The following is a 24,408-nucleotide window of genomic DNA, read 5'->3' on the forward strand; positions in this document are numbered from 1 at the left end:
TGTATTATATATATTATATAATGTATAATATATTGCAATAATGTATAATGTATACATATTGTATATTATAATAATGGTATAATGTAATAATATATATGGTATAATGGTTATAACAGTAATAATAGTAACGGAATATAATATAATAAATGTAATATAATGTAATGTAAGTAATGTAATATAATATAATGTAATGTAATGTAATGTAATATAATATAATATAATATAATATAATATAAGTATAATATAATATAATATAATATAATATAATATAATATAATATAATATAATATAATATAATATAATATAATATAATATAATATAATATAATATAATATATATAATATAATATAATAATATACGAAAATAAAGCAGCCATCAGGGTGGCTTTCCCCCAGGACAGCTGGCAGGTATCCAGGATTGCCCTGCAGCGAGCCCAGGCTGATTGCAGCCAGGTGGCTCCACATTCCCACTGGCACAAACCAAGTGCAGCCCTGCAGTGTTTCAGAGAGCTGCACACCCAGAGAGCAGCAGGTCCCACTGCCTGGCTTATCCCACAGTTAGGTGGGAGCCAAAATTCCCTCTGGTGAAGTCCTCTTTAGGCTGTAAGAGGCAGAATTATCTATATGTATGAACAGATTTATATTCTGTATGTATGTATAATAATGTGTCTGTATTATATCTATATTGTGTGTATACAACATATGTATATATAATATATACCCATCATGTATATAAATATATATAATTATGAATTATAATTATCTATTATATATTGCAATAGTATATATGTATATGTTATGTATATATACATATATACTGTTGTATATATAGGTATATATTGTGTTTTTATATGTGTATATTGTGGTTTTTTGCATGCAACTGTGCTGCAAAAATTATGAAGAGAGCAGCTAGAAACTGTATCCTCTGATTGCTCATGTGCTTAACCTCCTTAGTAAGTTTGTATTATGCATTAACAACTTCTTTTTCATCAGTAAAAGAAAATCCTCACAGACCAGGGAAGCTCAGTCAGTCAGCACCCAGACCTGTATATAAATAAATAAATATATAAATATAAATATAAATATAATATTTATTATATTATATGTATATGCCATATATGTTACATTATACATTACATGTCATATATAATATAAATATGACATGTAATGTATAATGTAACATATATGACATATAGATATAATAAATATATTATAATGGAATAATAGGATTCTATGTAAAAATATATATAGAATATAATAATATATATAATAGAATTCTATGTATATATAGCATGTATATATCTAATAGATGATGTATATATAGATATATAACACAGAGTTATGTGATACTACATGTCTAATATGTATATTATGCATATATAATGTACATGATGTATATATACATCATATACACAATATACTATCTGATTCTATAATGGTTTATATAAATATTATATATATGATATATGGTTCATATTGTATGGCTTTATATTATCATAGTAATATACAGTATATTATCTGTATAATATATTATATGGTATATTATCTATACTATAGTTTGTTATCTATAATATCGTATGTTATACTGTAATATATAATACAGTATATTCTAATATAATATGTTATAATATATTATCATAGTAATATATAGCATATTATCTATATTTTATAATATGGTATATTATCTATACTATAGTATGCTATCTAGAATATAGTATATTATGTATTATATTATATTATATTATATTATATTATATTATATTATATTATATTATATTATGTTATATTATGTTATATTATGTTATATTATGTTATATTATATTATATTATATTATATATATTATATTATATTATATTATATTATATTATATTATATTATATTATATTATATTATTATATTATATTAATTTATATATTATATTATATTATATTATATATTATCTATACAGATATAATTATATAATATATACAGAAAGATATACTGTCTATGTATATAAAAGAGGTAGTTGCTCATAAGGCATCTGCAAAACAGAGTTGCTTCCAAATTTCTGCAGAATACTTCTGGCTCTGTGGGTTTTGTCTATTCTCTCATGTCATATTTGGGTTCAGCATCTTAAAGCTGAATGATCCATTTAGTGTCAATAAGATATGGAAAAGAGAGATTTAAAATCTCTCAGGGATGGAGATAACAACAGTCCTGAGAAGAGTGCAAATAAAGACAAATGCAAAGAGATAAAAGGCAGGAAGTCCTTTATTGAGGGGTAAAGGCAGAGCCACAAACAGACTGTTTTCAAAATTAAAAACAAATACAAACAATAGGCTAAAAATCAGAAAATTGTATTTCCCCCCTCTCCTTAAGATGAATTCCAAAGCTTAATTTTGGTTGGGTTTGTTCTGCTTCCACAGCTTGGTTGGTACACCAGGGAGGAGGGAACCACCAGTCAGACACCAGAGTGGATAAACAATGAGCAAAGACATCCCTTCTCTGAGCTCCCCGCAGCTTCCAGAGAGGGGATGTGGGAGCAGCATGGTAAAACACAGTCTTTTAAATCTCTTTTTTCCTTCTTTTTTTTTTTCTCCTTTCCAGACAGCTACTGTACAAAACCAAACAGAAATCTGTAATAAATACCTAACACAAGAGGCTCAGTACATTGCTACAATCCTTCACTGAAGGGAAACATATATATATATACATATATATATATATATAGCCTAATATATAAAACCTCTTTGACTTAAATCAGAGTAAAGGCTACTTGTTTTTACAGAAGCCTGGGGCAGGAATTCCACTCAGCATCACCCACACCTCAACAGAGCATCACTGCCTCTGGTCCCCCCTCCTGGGGGATCCCCACCTTCCTCCTGGCTGGAAGAGCAGCAGGATTTGCCCTAAACAAGGAGTTTTGACATCGAAGAAGCTCCAGAGAAGCAGCCACACAAATAATAAAAACCTGGAAAAGCCCCTTGGCATGCACACATTATCCTGGTGATAAATACAGACATTTTCCTTGGCACTGCCTCAGACTGATATCCTGACCCATCCTAAACACTGGTGCTGACACTGGAGAGGAAACACATGCTGGCTTTGAGTTTAAAACCCTTGCAGACTCAGAGGGGAAAAAGAAAATAACCCTGCAAGGCTACATGACTTTAGCATCCAGCTATTTGTTAGAACTTAAATTCCTGGAGATTAATTAGCAGATGTAGAACATTGCCCAAAGGTAGGTCTGTACCACAGCCCAAACAGCTCTGCATCCAAACTCTGCAGCTGGCCTTCAGGTTTTTTTTCCTTTCCTAAAAAATCAAAGGACCAAGCACTCAATACCCTCAGTTCTGAGCTGCAGCTCCTGTGGTATTGATAGAAATGATGTATGGGAGATAAAACAGGAATATTTCATGTTTTCAGGTGAACAGTGAGGTTTCTGTGTTCAGAGGAGCAGCTGATCCCACCATCCCCTTCCAAACCTGTCTGGACAGCCAGGAAGGGGTCTCACATGAGCTTGGCTTGCTCAGGCAAAAGGGACAAGGAAAAGGATTTGCTCCATAAATGTGAATGGGGAATCTGAAACATCAAAAATTCCAGCCCTCCTCCCCTTCCTATGAGAAAAAGGCAGATCCCACTGGAAATTCAACATTTTGCTGCCAAAAAGGAAGCCAAGGCAGGGTATGAGAGGAGCCTGGAGATACTGAATTGCTCATCCAGCAACAGCAAAATCTTTCCAAATTCCATCCCCGCTCCCCAGGCACAGGCTGCTGCCAGCACATGGCCAGCAACTGCTTTGGAAAGGGCAAAGTTCAGGGTCTGAACAGCCATCTGTGCTGGGGCCAGGCAGGAGCTGGGCTGGGGAGAGGGCTGGGGCTGCTTCCCACTGGGAAAGAGCAGCTCCAGCCTCACCAGGCTTGGTTCTGCACTGAGACCTGCTCAAGAAAGGCTGGAGCTGGCACCAGATCTGAGCATTCTCAAATATCCCAGGAGAGCAGAGGTGAAGAGCAGCACTGGTCACCTCTGGCACCATCTACAGATCCTGGGCTCATCCCTGCTGCAAACGAGGCGAGGGAATTATCTCCAAAATTACAGCAGAGCTGAAAGAATGAGCCCTCAGGGGACTGAAGGACAAGGATGGGAAAGGAAACGCTGGCACACCAGAGTGCCTGCTCCACAGGGCATCACAATAGGCATTTCACAGTCAGAGCACTGCAGAATTAGGAATTGATTAATCCTCACAGTGGCCCTGTAAGACAGATCAGGTGTAATTAAGCCTTGGTTTTATACCTGGGGAAACAGAGGTGTGGGGTAAAAGCTCTAGGAATAACCACAGATGCTGGGGGTGTTTGGAGACAGAGGTTTGTTGCCTTGTAGATTATAAATCCAGCAGAAACCACCTCTCACCTGTCCTCCTGCCTGATTCATGCTGGGATCTGGCTCTCAGCTTATTCCTGCTCCCATTCACAAGAGCAATTTATCTCCCAAGTGAAACCCACAGCTGATAAAACACTCCTCATGCTCAAGGACACCCACACTGCTGCAGGGAGGGGATGGCAACCCATTCATTGCCTTTTGAGAAGAGATCCCAGTTTTATTAGCAAAGAAATCCACCCTGGACCTCCTGGACCTGCAGCTGGGATGGGGCGACAGCAAAACCAGGCTCCCCATTTTCTCCAGTGCCAAACCCCAGCAAACCCTACAAAAGCAATCTCCAACCACATCCAGCTCTTTGGAAACACCCTACGGATCTGCTGATTTTTCCCTTTCAGTTACAACTTGCCTGCGAGCAGCCAGCCAGAAAGAAAAGGAAGAAAGAAAGGAAAAGAAGCGATTCCTCCCTGTTCTGCTGCCGTTACTCTCCCCTCTGAGGTAGACATCGATGCGGTGGGGACGAACCTCTGGCGAGCGAGCCCACGGGCACCCTGGCTGTCCTGCCCCAGTGTTGGGTTAGCCCCGCGGGCTCCGAGCAGTCCAGCGTGGCTCAGCACTGCCGCAGCAGGCAGGCGGTGCTGGCCGGGGGTGGCCCCGGCGAGCTGCACTTCTCGGGGGCGGTGATTTTCCCGGTGTAGTCAATGCAGGAGGCGCTGCGCGTCCGCACGCCCTCGCCGCACGTCTGGGAGCAGGGGGACCAGGGACCCAGGCGCCAGAGAGGGCAGGGCACGTCTCCACAAGGCTTGATGTCCTCAGGCTTGAGGGATCTGTTGCAGGCAGAGGAGGTTTGACCCTCCACATCCCGGCAGTCCACCGTCCGCCGCTGCCAGCCAGAGCCACACGTCTTGGAGCACTCGGACCAGTCCCCCAGCACCCACTGGGAGGTCAGCATCGGTCGGATGACATTGACTGACTTCTTCTCTTTGCCCTTCTGCTTGCTGAAAGGGACATCCTTGGGGATGAAGAAGGTGTACTTGACTTTAGGCGGGAAGACCTCGCTGGCAATCGTCAGCAGCTGCACGGTCAGGGGCTCTGGGAGCTGTCGGAAGCTCTGCAGCCTCTCCAGAGTGGTCATGGAGCCGCTGTACTTCAGGATGGTGCCCTTAATGAGGATGTCCTGCTCCATGGCTGAGATGGCAAAGTCTCCATTCAGCAGGTACTTGCCCTCAAGGGTCTTCAGGGCCAGGTAATTGCCATCGTGCCGGAGCCCCCGGTGGCTGCGCTGTTTGATGTCGATGTTGGTGGCTCCGGCGGGGATGGTGACAATGTCATTGTAGCCGTACCTGCACGGGGCACAGGGACACGGTTATTCTGCAAGATCTACTAAGAGCACACTCCTGCAAGGAACAGCGCTCAGGATCCCGGCTCTGAAGCAATCCCACTGTAACCCCGAGCACTCAAGAGTTAGAAATATTGCAGATGCTCTAGATGTGAGCTCAGCTGGAAGATTTCTCTGAATTACAAATGAAAATGAGTGATGCAATCAAATGAACAGCCCTGTGATTACCAGCCTAGGTGGGAAATTCCCCTTGCTCCCTATATTTGGAAATGGTGAAGTGTTTGCGATTGAAAGCCTGTCACTGATTATGCTGAAGGGTGACATCACCCATTGACAGAGATAATATAGATGTAGGTACAGATACAGATATAGATGTAGAACAACAACATAGGAGGGAGTCTCTGCACTCTCAGCTCACTTTTTGAAGGGTTTTGCAGCCACCACTACAATGCAGAAGTAATCCCACTGGAGGATACAGAGGACATTGCCATGCTAGGGAAACGTTTTCCTGCAGAGCGAGCCAAAGCCCATCCCTGGAGCACCACGGCTCCCAGGACAGCACGTGGAAGGTTTCACTTGAGCCCTCAGCACTGTGACTCACACTGTGGGGCCAGCACAGGATCATTTTCCACAGATCCCCATGGTGGATGCTGCGGTCAGTAATTAGGTTCAGAGTATTTTGGAAAAAAGCCTTTGAGTCAAACTCTGCTCTCCGTCACCCTGGCCTTCCTCACCCTGATCTTAATGGGATCTCTTCTTGGCTGTAGCTCCTGTGCTAATCTCCATTTAGTCAACCACAAACAACTCATAGGAGAGTGGAAGTCCCGTTTCAGCTGTTCCCTGGAAGGAAACCATTTAGGAAATCTAATCTGACTGTGTGAGTCACCTCGCTGCATGGAACTGGATGGTTGGGCTTTTGTTACAGTTTTCCAACAAAAGCTTAAATTCTGCTCTTTGGCAAAGCCACAGAGATGCTGGGTGAGGGAAGTGACTGCCCCAGTGCTCTTGTCCCACGATTCAAATTCACCCCCAAGCCCAGGGAAAAGTTATTGAACATTTATATCACAATCAGCCCTTGAATGTGTGTCCAACTCAGTGCACTGGTGTGAAATGTGTTTTGTAAACTCATTGGGGCAGCAGATTTATTTGCAGTGGTGTACTGAGCCCATCACATCAGTTATTATTTTAGGAAATAAGCTCTACTTGGCTTGTATAATTCTGCCCCAAAATAAACTGAGCTTAAGTCCCGGAGTCTGGGGAGGAGCCCAGGCTCTTGCAATGCCAGCCAGCTGAGGATGCTGGCTTGGATTCTAAAATATTCCAAGCCTACAACTTTAGTGATAGAAAAAGGGGAATGAGAGAGGATGTTGGTGTTTCTCCCACAGCCCATCCCTGCAGAGCCTTCTCCCTGGTGCCTGACCTGGATCTGTTGAGCGAGCCGGATATCTTCCTGCACGTGGAGCCATTGCCACCGCACACCCCGCACTTGTCCAGCTTCTTGGAGGAGCCAATGACGTGGTCACAGCCAGCCTTGATGCACTGCCCGTGGACACAGATGGAGAGGGTCTCTGGGCCACACAGCGTCCCATCGATCACCTGGGAAAGGGGATGCACAGCAGGAACTAGGGCATGAGCTCTGACATGGGGAAAACAGGAGTGATTCCCATCTCCAGGAATCTTACTTTGGTGATTCCCCATCATGAGGAATCCTACTTTGGAGATTCCCACCTCCAGGAATCTTTGGAGATTCCCATCTCCAGGAATCTTTGGTGATTCCCATCACCAGGAGTTACTTTGGAGATTCCCATCTCTGGGAATCTATCTCTGGTGATTCTCATCACCATAAGTCTTACTTTGGTGATTCCCATCTAAAGGAATCTTACTTTGGTGATTCCCATCACCATGAATCTATCTTTGGTGATTCCCATCACCAGGAATCTTTGGAGATGATTCCCATCTAAAGGAATCTTACTTTGGCCTCAAAGACTTTGAATTCGCTCCTCCCTCGGGCTCGGCAGAAGAGTTTGCATCTGTCTCGGGGGGACACTCCAGCGTACTTAGGAACCCACTCCAAGCGATTCCCTTCCAGGTCTGTGAAGTTGTAGCTGTTGTACTTCTCACACTGCTGCTCCCGAAAGCTTTTCCCTGAAAAGAAAGGTGAAACATGGCCCAAAAGCCATGGGAAGCTGAGAAGAGCTGCTGTCCCTGGCCATCACAGAGATGTGGGAGTGAGCTAAGGACAGGGACAGCACATGGTGAGCATGCAAGCAGAGGAGGAATGTCACAAAGGAGGGATCCCACACTCCTTCCATCAGCCACAGAAGGTCACAGCCCCCAGCAGGAAGCTGTTCCCCCCCCCAGATATGAATATCCAAGGGAGAGCAGAGCAATCCCTGTAAGGCATTCTGGAGCAGCAGGTGTGGGAGCACTAGGGCACTGCCATCCTTACCATCGGGCGGGCACTCCTGGGTGTGGCAGGACTGGTACTTGGCCCTCTGGCCCTGGCAGTAGCTGCCGCCGTGCCGGGGCCGGGGGCTGTCGCAGTGGCGCTGCGAGAACTGGATCCCTCCCCCGCAGCTCCTCGAGCACGAGCCCCACGCGCTCCAGGGGCCCCAGCCGCCGTCCAGCGCTGCCTGCAAGAGGCACGAGAAGCTGCTGAGCCCAGCCCTGAGCCTGCCCATGCCCAGCTGCTCCCTGCCAGGGCGAGCTCAGGGCTGGAGCAAGGCTAAAATCTCCCCCAGCCCCATCCAGGAAAGCGCTCTGGCACGTACTTCACACAAAGTTAGTACTGACTCCCACCGGTCTGTTCACATGCTTCAAGTTAAGCTGAGCTTTGAGTTCTTTGCTGACTGACTCTGACTCTGAAACTGTTGCTGATTTCCCCAGCAGGGCAAAAAGTCATGATTTAATTGGAGATCCACACTCCTTGTTTTGGTTCAGACCAGCCCACGGCTCAGTAGCAGACTTTTGTCTATGAGCTGGACTTGCCAGTAATAAATATTAACAAAGAAGAGATATCCAGAAATAAATCAGCCCAATCCAAAACCAAAGAGACAGCAGGGGTGGGGTCAGAGATTTGGAAATCCCAAAGGGTCAAGCCCCAGCCCAGCTGTATGGGGTTTGTGGAGGGGGATACAGGGGTGGTTTCTGTGAGCAGCTGCCAGAAGCTCCCCCTGTGTGCAGCAGAGCCAACGCCAGCTCCAGGATGGATTCACCACTGGCCAAGGCTGAGCCCAGCAGATGTGGTGTTGACCTTGGGGATAATGTATTTAAGAGGAAGAAGAAAAAAAAGTTATTAGGCAAATGTAATTAGGCAGAGATGAGAGGAGTGAGAATGTAAGAGGAAAAGCTCTGCAGACACCCAGAGCAGTGCAGGAGGAAAGGCAAGGATTCCTCCAGGTACTGGAGCTGAGATTTCCCCAAAATTCTGTGGGAAAGACCATGGTGAGGCAGCTTTGCTCCTGCAGCCCGTGGAGGGCATGGGGGTGCAGAGATCCACCTGCAGCCCATGGAGGAGCCAAGGCCAGAGCAGGGGGATGCATGGAAGAGGCTGTGACCCTGTGGGAAACCTGAGCGGGTGCAGGATCCTGGCAGGACCTGTGGAGAGAGGAACCCATGCTGGAAGGACTTGGGAGCCTGTGGAAGACCCCCAGGGGAGCAGCCTGTCCTGGAAGGACTGACCCTGTCCAAGAGTGACCCACGTTGCAGCAGCTTGTGGAGAACATGTCCATGGGAAGGACTCACGGAGAAATTTGTGGAGAATTGTCTCCCATGAGAGGGAGTGCTGGAGAAGGGGAAGGACTCTGACTCCTCTCCCTGAGCAGCAGCAAAAACAACCCATGATGAGCTGACCAAAATCCCCATTCCTTGCCTCTCTGCACCACTGGAGACAGAAGGGAGAACTGGGAAGGAGGGAGGTGTTGGGGAAAAGTGTTTTTAAGGTCATATTTTACTTCTCATTGTGATGATTTTGCCACTAATAAATTCAATTAACATCTCTAACTTGAGCCTGTTTTGCCTGTGATGGTGATTGGTGAGCAATTTCTCACACTCTTTATCTCAACTCATGAACCTTCCCTGCCCAGCTGTGGAGGGGAGTGAGAGGGAGGGCTTGGTGGGCACCTGGACACCACCATTGCCCGAAGTCCCCTTACCTGGGGTTTCAGGGCATCCTGCTGCACACAGCGCCCGTCCCAGCACAGCCCCTCGGCTTTGCAGGGGGTTCCATCAGCCCACGGCAAGCTGCCATTCTTGGTGTGGCACAGGGGCTCCCCACTGCCCGTCCTGCACCACAGCTGGGCACAAATGTCCTCCTCCGTGGTGTTGGGGCAGTGCTGGAAGTCCTTGCCAAAGATCTGCTGGCACTGCTGGTCCAGGCTGTACAGGGCTCTCTGGCCGGGCAGCTCGGCAGGCAGGGACACGGGCTCGGCCGGGGCATCCAGCAGGCAGTCACCTGGGCAAGGCTCAGAGTTAGGCTGGAGATGGAGCTCCCAGGGCTTGGTGCTACTGACTGCACCAAGCAGGGCACCCCACACCTCTGTCCATGGTCTGGTTTGACTCCCCCTTCACCCCACACCCCCTCCAGGCATGGCAAAGGCCTGAGCTAAGAAAAGGCTGTTTGGAGAGATGCTGTAGCTGTCTCCAAACAGCTGTGACTGCTGTCACAGTCATATTGTCTGGAAAAATCCCTTTGCCCAGGATTCTTTTCTTGAGAAGCTGAGAAGCCTCAGAGAAAAAGGAAAACAATATTATCTGATTTGCATCTCCTGTGTTTTGCTGCTTTGGAATGTGTTTGAAGATTGTTTACCCACAGGTGATTGTTTCATTGCACTCTGCTGTGAGTTGTTTTCACTCTATGGCCATTCAGGGCCAAGCTGTGTCTGGACTCTGGAAAGAGTCACAAGTTTTCATTATTATCTTTTTAGCCTTCTGTAAGTATCCTTTCTGTATTCTTTAGTATAGTGTTGAAGTATAGTATAGTGCCAGAAGCTACCCCTGTACAGTGTAGAAGTTCTTTAATATTTATTCTTTAATATAATACAGTATCATAAAATAATAAATTAGCCTTCTGAAAACATGGAGTCAGATTCATCATTCCTTCCTTCATCTGGGAACCCCAGAAATACAACAGACTGGAGCCTTACCATGCCCTCCATCCAGGAACTCAGTGAGGTACATGGCACTGCACGGGGACCAGGGCTGGCTCTTGTTCAGGTGGATGAAGAGCGGGGCCATCACGTGGTGCTCGCCCAGGGGCCCGAAGAGCCGCTCGCAGTTCTTGGAGTCGTCGTGGGGCATGCTGAGCACGTGGCCTGGGGAGCAGAGGGCATGGCACAGCTGAGCTCCCCAGCCCCTGCTCCTCAGCAGATGGTGTGGGGGAACATCTGCAAGGTATCAAGCAGCTCCTATGTCTGCCAAAGCTATTTGCTTCCATAACTCGGAAGGAATAGAGACCTGCTTGGTCTGTCTCAGTGGTAAGGCTGCTGTGTGCAGCCAAACTTTTATAAACTCAGAATGGTTTGGGGTGGAAGGGAATTAAGGCTCATCTCATTCCACCCCCTGTCATTTACAGGGACACCTTCCACTAGACCAGGCTGCTCCACGCCCCGTCCAACCTGACCCTGAACGTTCCCAGAGATGGGGCAGCCACAGCTTTTCTGGGCAAAAATTAGTGCAGGAATGGCAAACCAAGGCAGAGATGTGCTCGATCCCATGCCTAAGCTTATCACAACAGGTAAATCATACAATCACTGGGGTTGGAAAAGACCTCCAGAATCCTCAAGTCCAAACTGTGACTGATCCCCACCTTGTCACCCAGTCCAGAGCACTGAGTGCCATGCCCAGGTGTTTCTTGAACAACTCCAGGGATGGGGACTCCACCACCTCCGTGGGCAGCCCCTTGCAATGCTCAACAACCCTTCCGGTGAAGAAATGCTTCCTGAACTGGTGCAAATGCACCAATTTACACCAATTTGGGCACTTAGTGTTTCTGCTGGTGCAACCCAGCTTTTGTCAGTGCCAGAAGCTTTCTGAGGCTCAGTGGTGATTCCCAGCCAAGAGATGCTGGTGCTGGGCAGTGCCATGACCCCTCCCAGCAGCAGGACAGGAAGAAGCAGACCCTCCCCAGTGTTACCCAGTTCATGAGCCAGGGTGTAGGCTGCCTGCAGGCCCTCGTCCTCGATCACGGAGCAGCTCTTGTTGCGGTCGCACATGGTGCCGATGTCTGCCACGCCCAGCGTGTCACAGCTTTGGTGGCCACAGAAGTCCTGTTAGTGCCAGGGGGAGAGGTCAGCATTGGGAGGGGGCTGCTCAGCCCCAACATCTCTGTGAGCAACACGCTGCTGGTCTGAGGTACAACGTGATGTTCACATGTCTGAGATGTAACACAGGACAGACCTGGGTTGCTCATCAGCCAAACAGCCAGGTTTATTGTTTGGGGCTTGGTGTTACAGGCAATTCAAAGTTCCTGGCTCTAAACAGCCATTGGTCTAATCTTTACACCCCTTGGACTCTGAACCAGTCTAATGCTTGTATTTTAGGAGAGTTGTTATTGGCTGAGACCTCTGCCAGTCAGCCCAGAGGTTTATGGCACTGGGCTGGATTCCTTATCCACAGCCAAATTAATGTTCAGTACAAGTCAGCTTGTCTTGCAACAGGTCTGCACCCCAAATGACACCCCCACTACTGCTCTGCTGCATTCTTTGCACAGTGGGGCACCCACCTCCACAACCAACCCCCTTCTCCCCTGCAGGGATGCCTTGAGCCTGTTCCTCCTGCCCCAGGCTGGGCTGCTGACCTGTCTGGTGAGCAGGATGGCAGTGTCGTAGTGCTCCGGGTGCCGGTCGCTCGGGGGGTTGAACCTTTGCTGCCAGCTGCAGAAGTTGCGCAGGGTGAGCCCGCCATTGTCAGACACCTCGGGCCCTGCTGCTGCCTCCTCCACCACCAGCACCTTCACCACCACCAGGCTGATGGAGTTCCTCAGGCTGGGATGCTTGTAGATACGAGCTGCCATGGACATCAGGGTCAGGATGTGGTTCTGTGGGGGAAGAGATGGGCAGGCAGGGCCTGGGTAAAAACTCTGCTACGAGGCAATTGTTTTTGTTTGAAAAGAAAGAATCAGCCTCATTTATGAAGCCCATCACGTCCAGACCATGGGCTGATGGACTCAGTGCTGCCTTTCCTGTATGTGATGCTTTACACCTTGTGCTGGTGGACAAACCCTGCATCCCCTTCTGCAAATGGTGTGACTCCTCTCCCATGAACCCTTTGCACCTAGAAATCCCTCTGGAAGAAATTCCTTGGGGAAAACCTCAGCATTCTGGAGAGTTCTCTGCATATTCCCAAAGCATTAACCCAGCCCTCGCTGCCCCAGGGCAGGAACCAACTCACACACACCTTGCTCAGCAAAACCACCCAGTAAAACTTCTGCTTGTGCTGCTCACAGGGTTTGAACCCAGCAGCAAACTGGGACTAAAACACTTTGACAGCCAAAACTTTGCCCGGCAGCATCCCCTGTCTGGTGATGACCAGGGATTACTTAATATGTCAAAAGCGCCAGCGATGTTTAGGCTGATGTAAACATCTTATCAGAGCATCAAAATTCCTCCTCTGCTTGGCACCACTCACAGCCCCGAGTCAGGAGTAAAAAATGCAGCTATTACACAACATGGTATTGGGAAAGAGAAAGTGGCTTCTCTCCTCCCCAGACAAATTACACCCTGCAGTCTCAATTCAGAGCCTAATTAAAGTGGAAGGACTCGATGGGAGCCCTCTCTGATAGCCAAGTTTCACCCAAAATACATTTCCTCAGCAAAGCTGACTCTGTGTGCTCATCCATCATGGTACTGCCAGGACAATGCCATTTTCTGAGACACAAAATGCTGTTTTCTTAGCAAATGAGGGAGATGTTGAGTGAGACACAGCATATTTGCTGCACCAAGAGCCACTTGCCCAGGGCACTTGTGGCTATTTTAAATTATTCTGCCACATTTTATCCTGCCACTGGCAGCTCCACGTAAACAGATGTTTTGTTTCAACAAGACAGATCCCAAGTCCTCCCCAGCTCATTATCCAAGGGCAGGCCCCAGCAAGGCTGCTGGGAGCAGGGAATGGTTTATTTAGACTGGCCAGATCTCCACGCCATGACTCACATCCATACAACTCATGTCCCAGAGAAGTCACTGCAGAGGCAAGAAATTGAGGAGAGATCCCCACAAGGGGTTGCTCCATGAAACTTGGGGGAATTGTTCACCCTTGTGGGGAAAGTCCATTGGGATCCTTGCTAAAAATATCACAAGCCTTCTTAAAATTAGGCCCCTAAAGATCTAGAAAGATGCTCTCTGCTGGAGCTGCTCATCCTGGGATCATCCCTCATTTCCAAGGGAATAAATCTGTGTCCTTTTCTAACCCATTAGAGGTTTCTGTCCATAGCAGTAGATTTGACCTGGGAGATCTCAGTTCATACCACAAATCCCCCAGGACACCAGCCCTCACATCCTCAGGGCTACATCCAGCCAAAAACCTCTTTCAGCAGTAGGAACAGAGGGACTTGGAAAACATCTGTCCACCTTCCCTGTGTCTGGAAAGAAAGATGGAAAGCAAACCCAACAAACAGCTATTTAGTGAAGATTAAAAGGTCAAATCCACTTGTTCCACCATCTGGTGTCTATTTATACCCATCCCTGGCCCATGCAGGAATGGGTTGGGTTTCAGATGGACCCTGACTGCTCTGGGGAGAGCAGCAATCCACCTGCACTGCCTTGGCTTAGCCAAGGGCTTGAATCCACGGCCAAAAGCAAATCATGGATCCTCAGGGCTCAGGAGAGGCCAGCTGAGTGCTTTTGGCCAAGAGCAGGCTGGGGAAGGGCTGAATCCTGCTGGTCCCATCCTCCCTCTGCCTTTGCAAACCAGCTCTTGGCTCGACCATCCACTCAGGAGGCAACGCTGCCTTCTCCAGGGTTTCTTTCCCAGCACTGAGGATGTGGGGACTGGGATCAGGTGCAGGGCAGTGTTTTGGGCTGGGTTTGAGGAGCCCAGGGCTGCAAACACACTGGGCAGTGTTTTGGGCTGGGTTTGAGGAGCCCAGGGCTGTTTGTGCCTTCTTGCCAGGCACTGCAGCCCTGCAGGCACAAGGAGCTTCCCTGCCATTTCCAACCAGCATCCCGGGAGATCTGGCAGGATGTCTGGTGAACACAGCTGGAAAATCAGCCTCTTACCTGCTCTGGGGGCAGAGGACACCAGTGTGAACCAGAGAGGGTTGTGGAGCATCCCTTCACTGCCACTGAAGGCACTGTGGAGGTGAAATCCCACAAACCTCCTGCCCCTTTGACCCCCAGCTGCAGCCCTGGGCTCCCTCTGCTCCAACATCAAATTCCACCCACTTACACCTAAAAATAAGGGATGACTTTTGTCTGCCACACAGCAGCTCTGAGATCCTCGTGCCACAGCATCACTGTGTCTGGGAGAGCCCTGCCCTGGGCCAGGCACTGCCAGGAGCCCTCCAGCAGCAAACAGCACAGGCACAGGAAAAAAAACTACAAATCAGAGCAAGGGGAACTGAAGTGGTTGTCTTTACCGTCATTGAAGGACTGAGTTTTCTGATACAGGCTTTTGCAAAGTCTCTGCTGGCATTCCCTTTCATGGGAACCACTCAGAAGCTGAAGCCTGGCATTTATTTTTAATTATTATTATTATTATTTTGATGGGTGAAACTGCTTTTCTACAGACACTATTATTGTGGTATGCACAGAATGATTTAATGCTGCTGGAGCCACCCAGGACAGAGGGACAGCAGGGAGCACCCACAGAACACCCCAGCACAACCTGGCTCCCCCCAGCGTGGGGGAGCAGTGTTCAGCCCAGCCTGGGGCTGTAGAATTCCTTGTTGGTTTGATTTGGTTGGGTTTTTCCCCTGGTTTCTCCCTCAACACCAGCATTTCTGCAGAGGAGGGAAAGAAGAAAAGCTGAGATTGTGGAGCACAGGCAGATGGAAGGGAGCAAAACCAGGGTTAGATGGAGAGGCTGCCCAGCTTTTAAAAATCTGCTGGTAAAAAACATCTCAGGTTGTCCTTTCCCGCAAGGCTCCATGTGGGAGCTCCCTGCCTGGCTGGGGTGCCCAGGGGCCGCTGGCTGCCCTGCCAGCCTCCTGTGGGCCAAGAATTCCCTCACAAAAAGGGAATTTCCCCCCAAGGGAAATGGGGGTAAAGCCAGTGGAGAGGGGCACACCTTGCCAGCCTGCTGCTGTGCCTGGCTGCCCTCCTGCCTGCCCAGCTCTCTGCCCATCCCTGCTCTGTTTGCCACATGATTTTCCCCCTTCTCTTTCCCTCTTTGCTGGATATTTGGGGCTGAACCACAAGAGCAGCAATTACCCTGTTCAGGGCAGGGGAAACTGAGGCACATCCAGACTGTCCTCACCTCTGCAGAGGCAGAGATGGAGTAAAACCCCATCCTGAGAGCATCCCAGAGTAGGAGTGCTCCACTTTGGGAGCCAGCATGGAGCTGCTTCAGTGGGAGCCAGCACATTTCACTGTGAAGCCTCGAATGCAGCAGCTGTTGAATATCCTGGTGTGAGGTGAGTGCCCCAGCCAGAGGAACATTTAGGGGGGCTGCCTGCTCCTCCAGCCCCTGCCCCACAAAGGATGCAGGCTCTGGGTCACCCTCAGAGGACAAATCCCAGAAGAAAAGCTGGTGGATGGCAGCATCACGCTGCATCCCCTTTAATCCCACTCCAGTTGCCTTTGGGATGGGCTTAGGAGGGGCTGGCTTCTTTTTTCAAGGGATTAAGTGAATTTACCCACTCACACTGCAAAACACCCTGAAGCAAGGCTAAGAGCCAGACATGAGGAGACCTGGGGCTCCAGGGTGGTTTTGGATTTACCCCCAGTCCATGTGGGTGTGGGAGAGCCCTGGCTTTGGATTCACCCCAGTCCATATGGGTATGGGAGAGCCCTGGTTTTGGATTTACCCCAGTCCATGTGGGTATGGGAGAGCCCTGGTTTTGGATTTACCCCCAGTCCATGTGGGTGTGGGAGCTGGCAGCAGGACCCTGGCAATGCCCCATGCCCTGCACTCCTGTCTGGTCTTAAAGGGAAGGGTTTGCAGCAGCACTCCTAAAACCTCATCAATCTGCCTGGAAAAAAACCACAGAAGTCAGCAAGGAATCCCAGCTTTTCCAGACTGATCTGATTCTGCTGTGGTCCTCAGTGATTCCCAGCCCTGGGAGTCAGGAAGGGCAGATTCCTCACTCAGAGAGGAGGAGGGAATGGGGATCACAGCCATTGTGCTTGCAGAGGAAAGCTTGGAAATGTGTCTCATCTGCTCCCAAGAGACTGGAGAAATCCCACCACAGGAATCCCATTTGGCTGCCAACTGGCTGGGGATGCTGCAGCTGGGTTTTGGAGCTGCCTGGTGCTTTAGGTGTCCTGGCAAACGTTCCCCAGCCATGCAGAGCAGCCTCACAAGTGCAGCCCAGCTGCAGGTGCTCAGCCCTCCTGCACACAGGCAGGATTAGCCCTGTCCCCTGCCTCAGTTCCCCTGCTCAAAACCCCACTTCACTCTGGGAGGGATGCTCACAGTCCCTTCGTTTTCAAGCACTTGGGATCCTCTGCAAGAAAAATGCAGAAGTGTCCAGCCTGGAGATCCCTACATCAGAGGGCTCTTCCCAGTCCCTGCAGGCTGAACCCTGCCACATCCCCCAGGATTTACTGCCCAGCACTGCCCTGCTGCTGATGCCCCCCCAAATACCCCATCCCCTGCACCCATCAAGCCCAAACAATGATTTAACCCCCAAATTTCAGCTGTAGTTCTGCTCTCACTTCACCATTCCCTCCTGGTTTACACAAAAGTACTGATGAAGGTAAAATGAGCTCTTATTGTCTAAATTAGGTTAACAGCTGAGTTATAAAGCTCAAATTGATGGGAAATAAATCCTGAACAGCATTTTCCCACCACAAGCATGGCATTGATTATAACTCTCAACGCTTGAGTGCATCTTGGGGTGACTCTTCTGCTCGAGCTGTTACAACTTATGCAAGAAAATAACTGGGAATACAAACAATGCTGGTGACCTTTAATAAATATTTGGTAATTAAAGTGTGGTTACGGGAAGAAAAGTCATTATATAAATATGGTTTGTTCTGACTCAACATTTCTACTCCTTGGGCATCTCTCCTAGATCTCTCCAGCACTTGCCACTGCTTTTTTCACCCCACTAGAAAGGTATTTAGGCAGAAGCATGATTGCTGTGCTGCTCCCAGCATTCTTGTTCCAGAGAACAAAAGACACAGAAACACAGCAGGTGGTTTTTGGTTGTTGTTTTTTTAGCTGCTACACCAGAGCTGGTGGAAGTTTTCTCTCAAATATTTCAATATGCTATTACTCTAATCATCTAAAACAAGATCTTTGAAGGTTTCCTTCCCCTCCCTGAGAGCTGATGTGAAGATATTGCTCCAGGGCTTGAGGAAATGATGGTGAAATGGGAGCCAAGCAGGCACATCACCCAGCCCAGGGCTGGGGCAGCCAAACCAGGGCAGGGTGCCCGAGTTCCAGCCCCTTGGTCATGTGTAGGTGCCACTTCCTCTCCTGCTGCCTTCACAGATTTACCCAGAGGGCTGCTGCTTCTTCCCCAGCTCAAGCTGGGCATCATCAGAGCTTCCCCCAGTCCAAATAAATCACTTTATTTCTAGCAATGTAGACACCCTTGGGTGTTGCTTTCAAACCATCAGGTGCGCAGCTGGGTGCAGAAGGTTCACTGTATTGTTTTTTCTGCCTTCTTGGGGAATCAGAGACCAACTTCACACTGTGGGGAGAGTAATTCCCACCACCATTTATATGTTTGCTGCTAAAAAACTCAGCTGACTCCACTTCAGACTCTTTTCTGAGCCCTGTGAGCACTCAAGGTACCTTCAAGTGCATCACCCCTCACTCACTGACCCTCTGCTATCTGCTCCTGCCAGCCTGGCTGGGCAGCAAAACCAAGCAAGGGGCAAAACCAGAGTGATGCTGAGCAGCTGAAATCATCTGAAACCCCAAGGTTTAGCATTTGCCAAGGTCCAGCCTGGCCTGAGCAGGGCAGGAATTAAAACACTGCTTTGTTAGGAGCAGAGAAGCCCCTAGGGGAAGGATAAAGTCGGTAGAAGTGGCAAAGCCAGGCTGCCAAAGTGCAGCCCTTGGTTTCAGCTTCCCAACTGCTCCCTGCTGAGCTCCGGCTTCAAGGACTCTTCTCCCAGCCCAAACAACACGAAAAGAGCAATTTCAATGCACAATTACCCCTCGCAAAGACCTCAGAGCATTTCCGATGGTGCAAACCTGAATTTGGAGCTGAATTCGGAGCAGCCATGCCTGCAGGGTAGGGGTGGCGAGCTGGCTTTGAAAAATGACCCGGTGCTGATGAACGAGGCACATGGAGAGCCCTGGAGATGGGGCTGGGGGGCTGAGGCACCTCGGTCTCTGCTCCTGGGGTCTCCCCAAAAGCCTGGTCGGGGCAGGCTCACAGCAGAGAGTGTTCAGGGAGGGTGAGAGTCCCTGGAGGCTGAGGGGAAGGAAGGGCTGTTCGTCCATCTGCTCAGCGCTAACAGGTGGCTCGGGAGCGGGATTGTGCATTACTCAGCCCCTGCTCCATTTACTGTCTGTCCCCGGCTCCCACTCGGAAGGGAGTTAAGGCCATTGCTTGGCAGCAGAAGGGCACTGACCCGCACTGTCCCGCACTTTGGGGACACCTTTGGGGCTGAAGGGACATCGCAGTGCTCTGTGTGCAGAGCCAAGCTCATGGGTCTGGGAAAGGCTCCCAAAGGCTCAGTGAGCCCCACAGATCAGCACTGCAGCTCTGCCCCGGGGACTGACAGCCCCCACACCGCCAGGGAAGGTGGGACCGAGGCCCCTCGCTCACCCGAAGCTGTCCGCGGTGTCCCGGGGTTGGGGGGATCGGGAGGGCTGGGGGGACCCGGCAGCGGGCAGGACAGGAGGGGACGGAGAGGCAGAAGGGCTGGAGGAGTGCATTTGGGAGGAGGAGGAGAGGCAGAGGGGATGGGGACAGGGCATAGCGGGATGAAGGGATGCATGTGCAGGGAGGACGGAGGGAGGAAGGCTACAGACAGGCAGCGGGAGCGCAGGAGCGCAGCTGGGAGAAGGCGGAGAGGCGGCCGGGACGGGGACAGCAAGGGACGGGAGGATGGAGAGACAGGAGCGGCACAAGCGCGGACGGAAGGTGCGGGCAGGGGGACGGCGGGCAGTCAGCCCTTACCTCCACGTCCTGGCCGTAGAAGCGCACCATGGAGGCGTCAGCCACCAGCAGTGTCTCCACGTAGCGGGCCTGTGACACGAAGCGCGGGGCCCTGCGGCGCGGCTCGGGCTCGGGCTCGGGCCCGGCGGGGCGCGCTCCCGGCGGGGCCGCGCGGCGCCTCAGGCGGTGCAGGCGGCCCCAGGGCGGCCCGGGCGCGGCCGGCCCCAGCGGCTGCAGCTCGTAGGCCGCCCCGTCCAGCAGGAACGCGGCTCGGAGCCCGCCGCCGCAGCTGCTGAGCACGGCGGGCGCGTCGGGGCTGCCCTCGACGGCGCCCGCGTAGAAGCAGCCGCGGCGCGGCGGCGGCGTTGGCGGGCGGCGGCCGCCCAGGCGCTGGAGGCGGAGGCGGGGGGCCAGGAACGTGGTGTCGGGGCGGAGGCGCAGGACCACGGCGCGGCCGAAGGCGGCCAGGCGCAGGGCCAGCTGCCCCGGGGGCGCGGGCAGGCGGGCGGGCAGCACGGGCTGGGTGTCCCGCGGGGGCGGCGGCGGCAGCGCCCAGGCGTGGCAGAGCAGCAGCAGGTGGAGCGGGGCCCGGCCGGCCAGCAGCGCCCGCCGCCCCATCCCGGCACGGCACGGCCCCGCACCCCCCGGGCTCTTCCCCCGCAGCCTCCGCGCCGGCCGCCGAGCCCGCTGTATTTATACTTTCTCCCCCCGGCTTTGACATAAGAGGTTTATTTTTGATCTCTCGCTGTTCTCCCCACTCCCCTCCCCTGCCAGCCGGAGCCTGGGGGAGGAGGAGAAGTGAAAGAGAGAGAGAGAAAAAAAAACGCCACCGAAAAAAAAAAAAAGGAAAAAAAAAATCAAAAATATCCCCCCAAACTAGGGAAAGGAAAAAAAAAAAAAAGAAAAAAAAAAAAGAAAAGAAGAAGACGAAGAAGCAGAGAAGGAAAGAAAAAAAAAAAAAAGGGGAAAAAACTAAAAAAAAAAAACCCCAACCCACTTTTGGATACGATTTGAGGCCAATCAGGCGCAGGCAGCCCCGCCTGCCTGCAAGTGTCAACTCCAGCCTGTTGCTCTCCCAGTATTAACCCCTTCTTCAGCCCCAGCGCTGCCCGCAAGGCTCTGATCCTTCCCAGGCTCTGGGGGTGCAGCCCTCGGGAGAGGCGCTGGCACACTTCCCCCTCCACCAGCACGGAGGGGTTTACTCCAGAGGGCTGATTCTCAGCATCCCTTCCCAGCTGGAAAGCACCGGGCCCATGCCAGCTGGAGAGCATCTCGTTTCAGAAGGTGCTTCGGGAGGTTCCCATGTCCTTCCCTTAGCCAGGGACAGAGAGGGCTATGGGCCCCAGGGAAAACTCCGACAGGACACACGTACAAGGAGTTTCCATGCTCTGAACCAACAGCTGGATCCACATGGGGTTTCCTCCAGCTGGAATAAGACAACCGGCTAAATCAGACTTGTGGAAAATACCTATGAGAATAATACAATGCAGCCAGCTCCTCCTGTTGCTCTTTGTTTGTTTCTCTGTGTGTGTGTTGTGTGACTTCATTTACAAACCCTTCATTCACCCAATTTCAGACTGAGTTGGAATTCCCATCTGAATTCCCTTGCAGCGAGGAAAAACCCTGCAGCAACATAAAAGTCTCAGGCTGTAAATCCAGGTAGCTGCTGTGTGCTCAGTGTGGCAAGCACCAGGAGATGGGCAGAAACATTCTGTCCCTGGCTAGGAACCCACTCAGAAACAGGGAACAACCAGCTGTCACGGAGGAAGGGAAATCACTACGTATATATTACTCCTTCTTTCCTCTTAAGCCCTCCTTCTCCATTAGTTCATGAAATTCCTGGCCTCTGGAGCGCCCTTTGTGTGGCACTGGAACATCCTGGGACGTCCTTGCTGCAGTTTGGGGGTGGTGGAGCCATCCTGTTACACCTCCTACATGGAGTAGCCCAGGCTCAGGGCTTGGGCTGTGCTCCCTCGGCCTTGCTGGCTGTGCCAGCCCAAGGACCAGCTCCTCCACACTTGGTTTTTTTCTCCCCTCAGCCTCATCTGAAAAAGAATTGAAAGACCCAAGCAGTGTTTGGCACCTCAGGGTTCCTGGGAAACCAGAGTCTGGCCAGTGCAGAGTAATGAGGAGTGGGGTTAAAGGCTGCTCTCCCTTTCCTCCAGGATGTATTTACATCCCCCTCTGTGTTATTATCTCCTCTTAAAAGCCACATCCCTACCTATAGTAAACACACAGCCCTGGCTCAAACAGCCGCTGCCCTGGGGCCACGGCTCTGCTCACTCCTTTTTGAAGTGTGGGGTTTGCAACCCTAGCAGAGGGGGAAATAATAATTAAAACCAATTGTGGATGCTTGTGGTGGACAGTGACACAGGTGTGGAAGGGGACATTTAAAATCCAGATGCTGGGTGGCCAGAAAAGTGCAGGAAGGGAGGAAAGCAAGCGCAGGTCCAGTGGAGTTTGGTCTGGGACATGTCTCCATATCTAATGGGCTCCTTCAAAACCCAGAGCCTTGGCTGGTCTCAGCAGCCCCCTCCTCTCCTGGCAGGGAGCTCAGCCTGCAGCTGGAGCTGCTTCTTTCCCCTGACTCGGGTGGGTTTTCCTCCCTCTGCAGCTTCATCGAACTGGGCACAGTTTGTGTTTTAACACCAGCAGCAAAGTGCAGAGTCAGAACCAGAAGCCAAAAGTGAGCCCTGACTCTGCCTCCTCCAAGCCCAAACCCCACGGAAGGTGCCAACCCCTCCGGGGCTTTCCCTTCCCGCGGGAGGGGAGGCGGGGAGGCGCTGCCCCTGCCCTGAACCAGGACAGGTAAGGCTGCAGGCAACAGGATGTCATTTATTGCCGGCTTTCCGCTCCCGGAGCTGCATCTTTGATCCGGGAGGACACGCTCGCATCTTAGCTCGGAGGCACCGCTGGTTTTCATTAGCGGCTCGCCCTGCAAACAGTAGCTGGAATTTCTTGTGGCCTCGCCGGGCTCGTTACGAGCCAGCCCAAAAACGCGCTGGGAAAGAGCAAAACCTCACCTGGCTGCCCCTCAGCATCTCCTCCCAGCAAAGCGTGAGGAGCCCAAAGACTTTTTGGGGTTTCTGCTTCTTAACCCCTCGCAGGATGCGCCGTCATCAAAGCTCGCCCTGCGCTCGCCTTTGCAGGGGCTGCCCGAGCATGTGAAAACCATGAACTGCTCAGCCTCGGGGGATTAGAGACCCTTTTGATCAAACAGCCTGGAACCCCCTGCCCCGCTGCCCCCCGCGTGTCCCCAGCCCTGCAGGGTCCCTCCTGTCCCATCCGGGGCTGCTCCTGCCCGGCACGCAGCTCTCAGGATTTTGGGAGGATTTTGGGAGGCGTTTCTGGCTCCCAGGATGAGCCCCGTGCTGTGTTTGCTGTTCCCGCTCTGCAGCAGCAAAATCGCCGCTGTTTGGAAAATTGATTTACAAACAGCAGAGGTTTATGTCCAAAAAGGAGACAGAGGAGTCCTTCTTGACTTTATTCCAATCAAGGCAGAGGCCATGGGGCATCTCCCTGGGGTCTCTCCCATTTTTGGAGGACTCAGCCTCCTTTTTATCCCAATTTCCAGCCACATTTCCCTTCTCTCTTTCCCCATTTCTGAGGGTACTGGAGAGGTTCAGACTCCCCAGAACACCTGATCCCAGAGATTCCCCTCTAATGCATAACCCTCCCTTATAATTTTTAATTCTTACGGAATTTAAGGGTTTTCCCCATTGTTTCTTTCATCTTTCAATATCTAATTTAATTTTTCAGCAAACCTAAAGTTTATTTGTAAAAACAAATCTCTTTTTCCATTCATCAACCAGTGGAATCCTTCCCGTTGTTTCTTCTCTCTCCCAGTGCTGGTTTTATCTCCCAGCAGCCCCACAGCTCGTTTGTAAAGACAAATCTGTCATTCCTCTCACTGCTTTTTGGGGTAGTCTGGGGTGCTTTGCTGTCCCCTCCTCGCTTTGCAAACGGGCTCACATCAAATTTTCAGCTCCAGGCTGAGTTTTAGTTGTTCCTTTTTGCCCTCAGCGCTGAGAAAACACTTGGGATAATTATTTGAGCTGCTCCTGAAGCAGCTCCAGTGCCCAAAATTGAGACCGCTAGATGTCAGTGCTGCCCTACGCTGGGTGGGAAATACGAAATCCATCCCTGGGAATTCCCGGGGAAGTGGGAGCGAAGGGGTCCTGCCGCCAGCCCAAACCCCACCCCACAGCAAAAGGAACACTTCCAGTAGTTTTCACTGAAAGTGATCAGGTGGGTGGAAATGTCTGCCAGAAAAGGAGCTGGGCTTTAAATCAGAGTCCTGGCCAGTGTCCTGCCAAGTTCCCTTCCGTGAAACCATCCTGGCTGTGGAGGATGGTGAGGGAACTCAGGGAAATGGTTGTTCCTGTGAGGAAAGGGGAGATTTGGGCTGGATTTGGATCCAGGGAGTGAAAGAAGAAGCGAAATGTGCCACTAGGAATCTGTGATCGCTGCCTTGCCCTCCCCTCCCCTCTTGGCC

At 50.5% G+C, this 24,408-nt stretch overlaps 1 protein-coding gene across 1 annotated transcript; it reads right to left on the reverse strand.

Annotated features, from left to right (window-relative positions):
* Positions 1 to 2,232: 2,232 nt before the first annotated feature.
* ADAMTS8 (ADAM metallopeptidase with thrombospondin type 1 motif 8) lies at positions 2,233 to 20,531 on the reverse strand. The gene is made up of 9 exons (XM_018923754.3): positions 19,935 to 20,531; positions 12,492 to 12,731; positions 11,829 to 11,961; positions 10,840 to 11,007; positions 9,850 to 10,148; positions 8,145 to 8,328; positions 7,668 to 7,840; positions 7,116 to 7,291; positions 2,233 to 5,699 (listed from the first exon to the last, which is right to left on the reverse strand). The coding sequence occupies exons 1-9, from the start codon at positions 20,529 to 20,531 to the stop codon at positions 4,967 to 4,969; spliced, it is 2,703 nt and encodes a 900-aa protein (XP_018779299.2). The 3' UTR covers positions 2,233 to 4,966.
* Positions 20,532 to 24,408: the final 3,877 nt, after the last annotated feature.

The sequence above is a fragment of the Serinus canaria genome, chromosome 24, assembly GCF_022539315.1.
Source record: "Serinus canaria isolate serCan28SL12 chromosome 24, serCan2020, whole genome shotgun sequence".
NCBI lineage: Eukaryota > Metazoa > Chordata > Aves > Passeriformes > Fringillidae > Serinus > Serinus canaria.

What these genes read in the sequence shown, in the direction of transcription:
- ADAMTS8 (XM_018923754.3), bottom strand. Translation starts at nt 20,531, where the DNA reads ATGGGGCGGCGGGCGCTGCTGGCCGGCCGGGCCCCGCTCCACCTGCTG. An exon ending in TCTACGGCCAGGACGTGGAG is followed by an intron (nt 12,732 to 19,934) that starts GTAAGGGCTGAC and finishes CTTCCCCCACAG; the next exon opens with AACCACATCCTGACCCTGAT. An exon ending in CCATCCTGCTCACCAGACAG is followed by an intron (nt 11,962 to 12,491) that starts GTCAGCAGCCCA and finishes TGGCACTAACAG; the next exon opens with GACTTCTGTGGCCACCAAAG.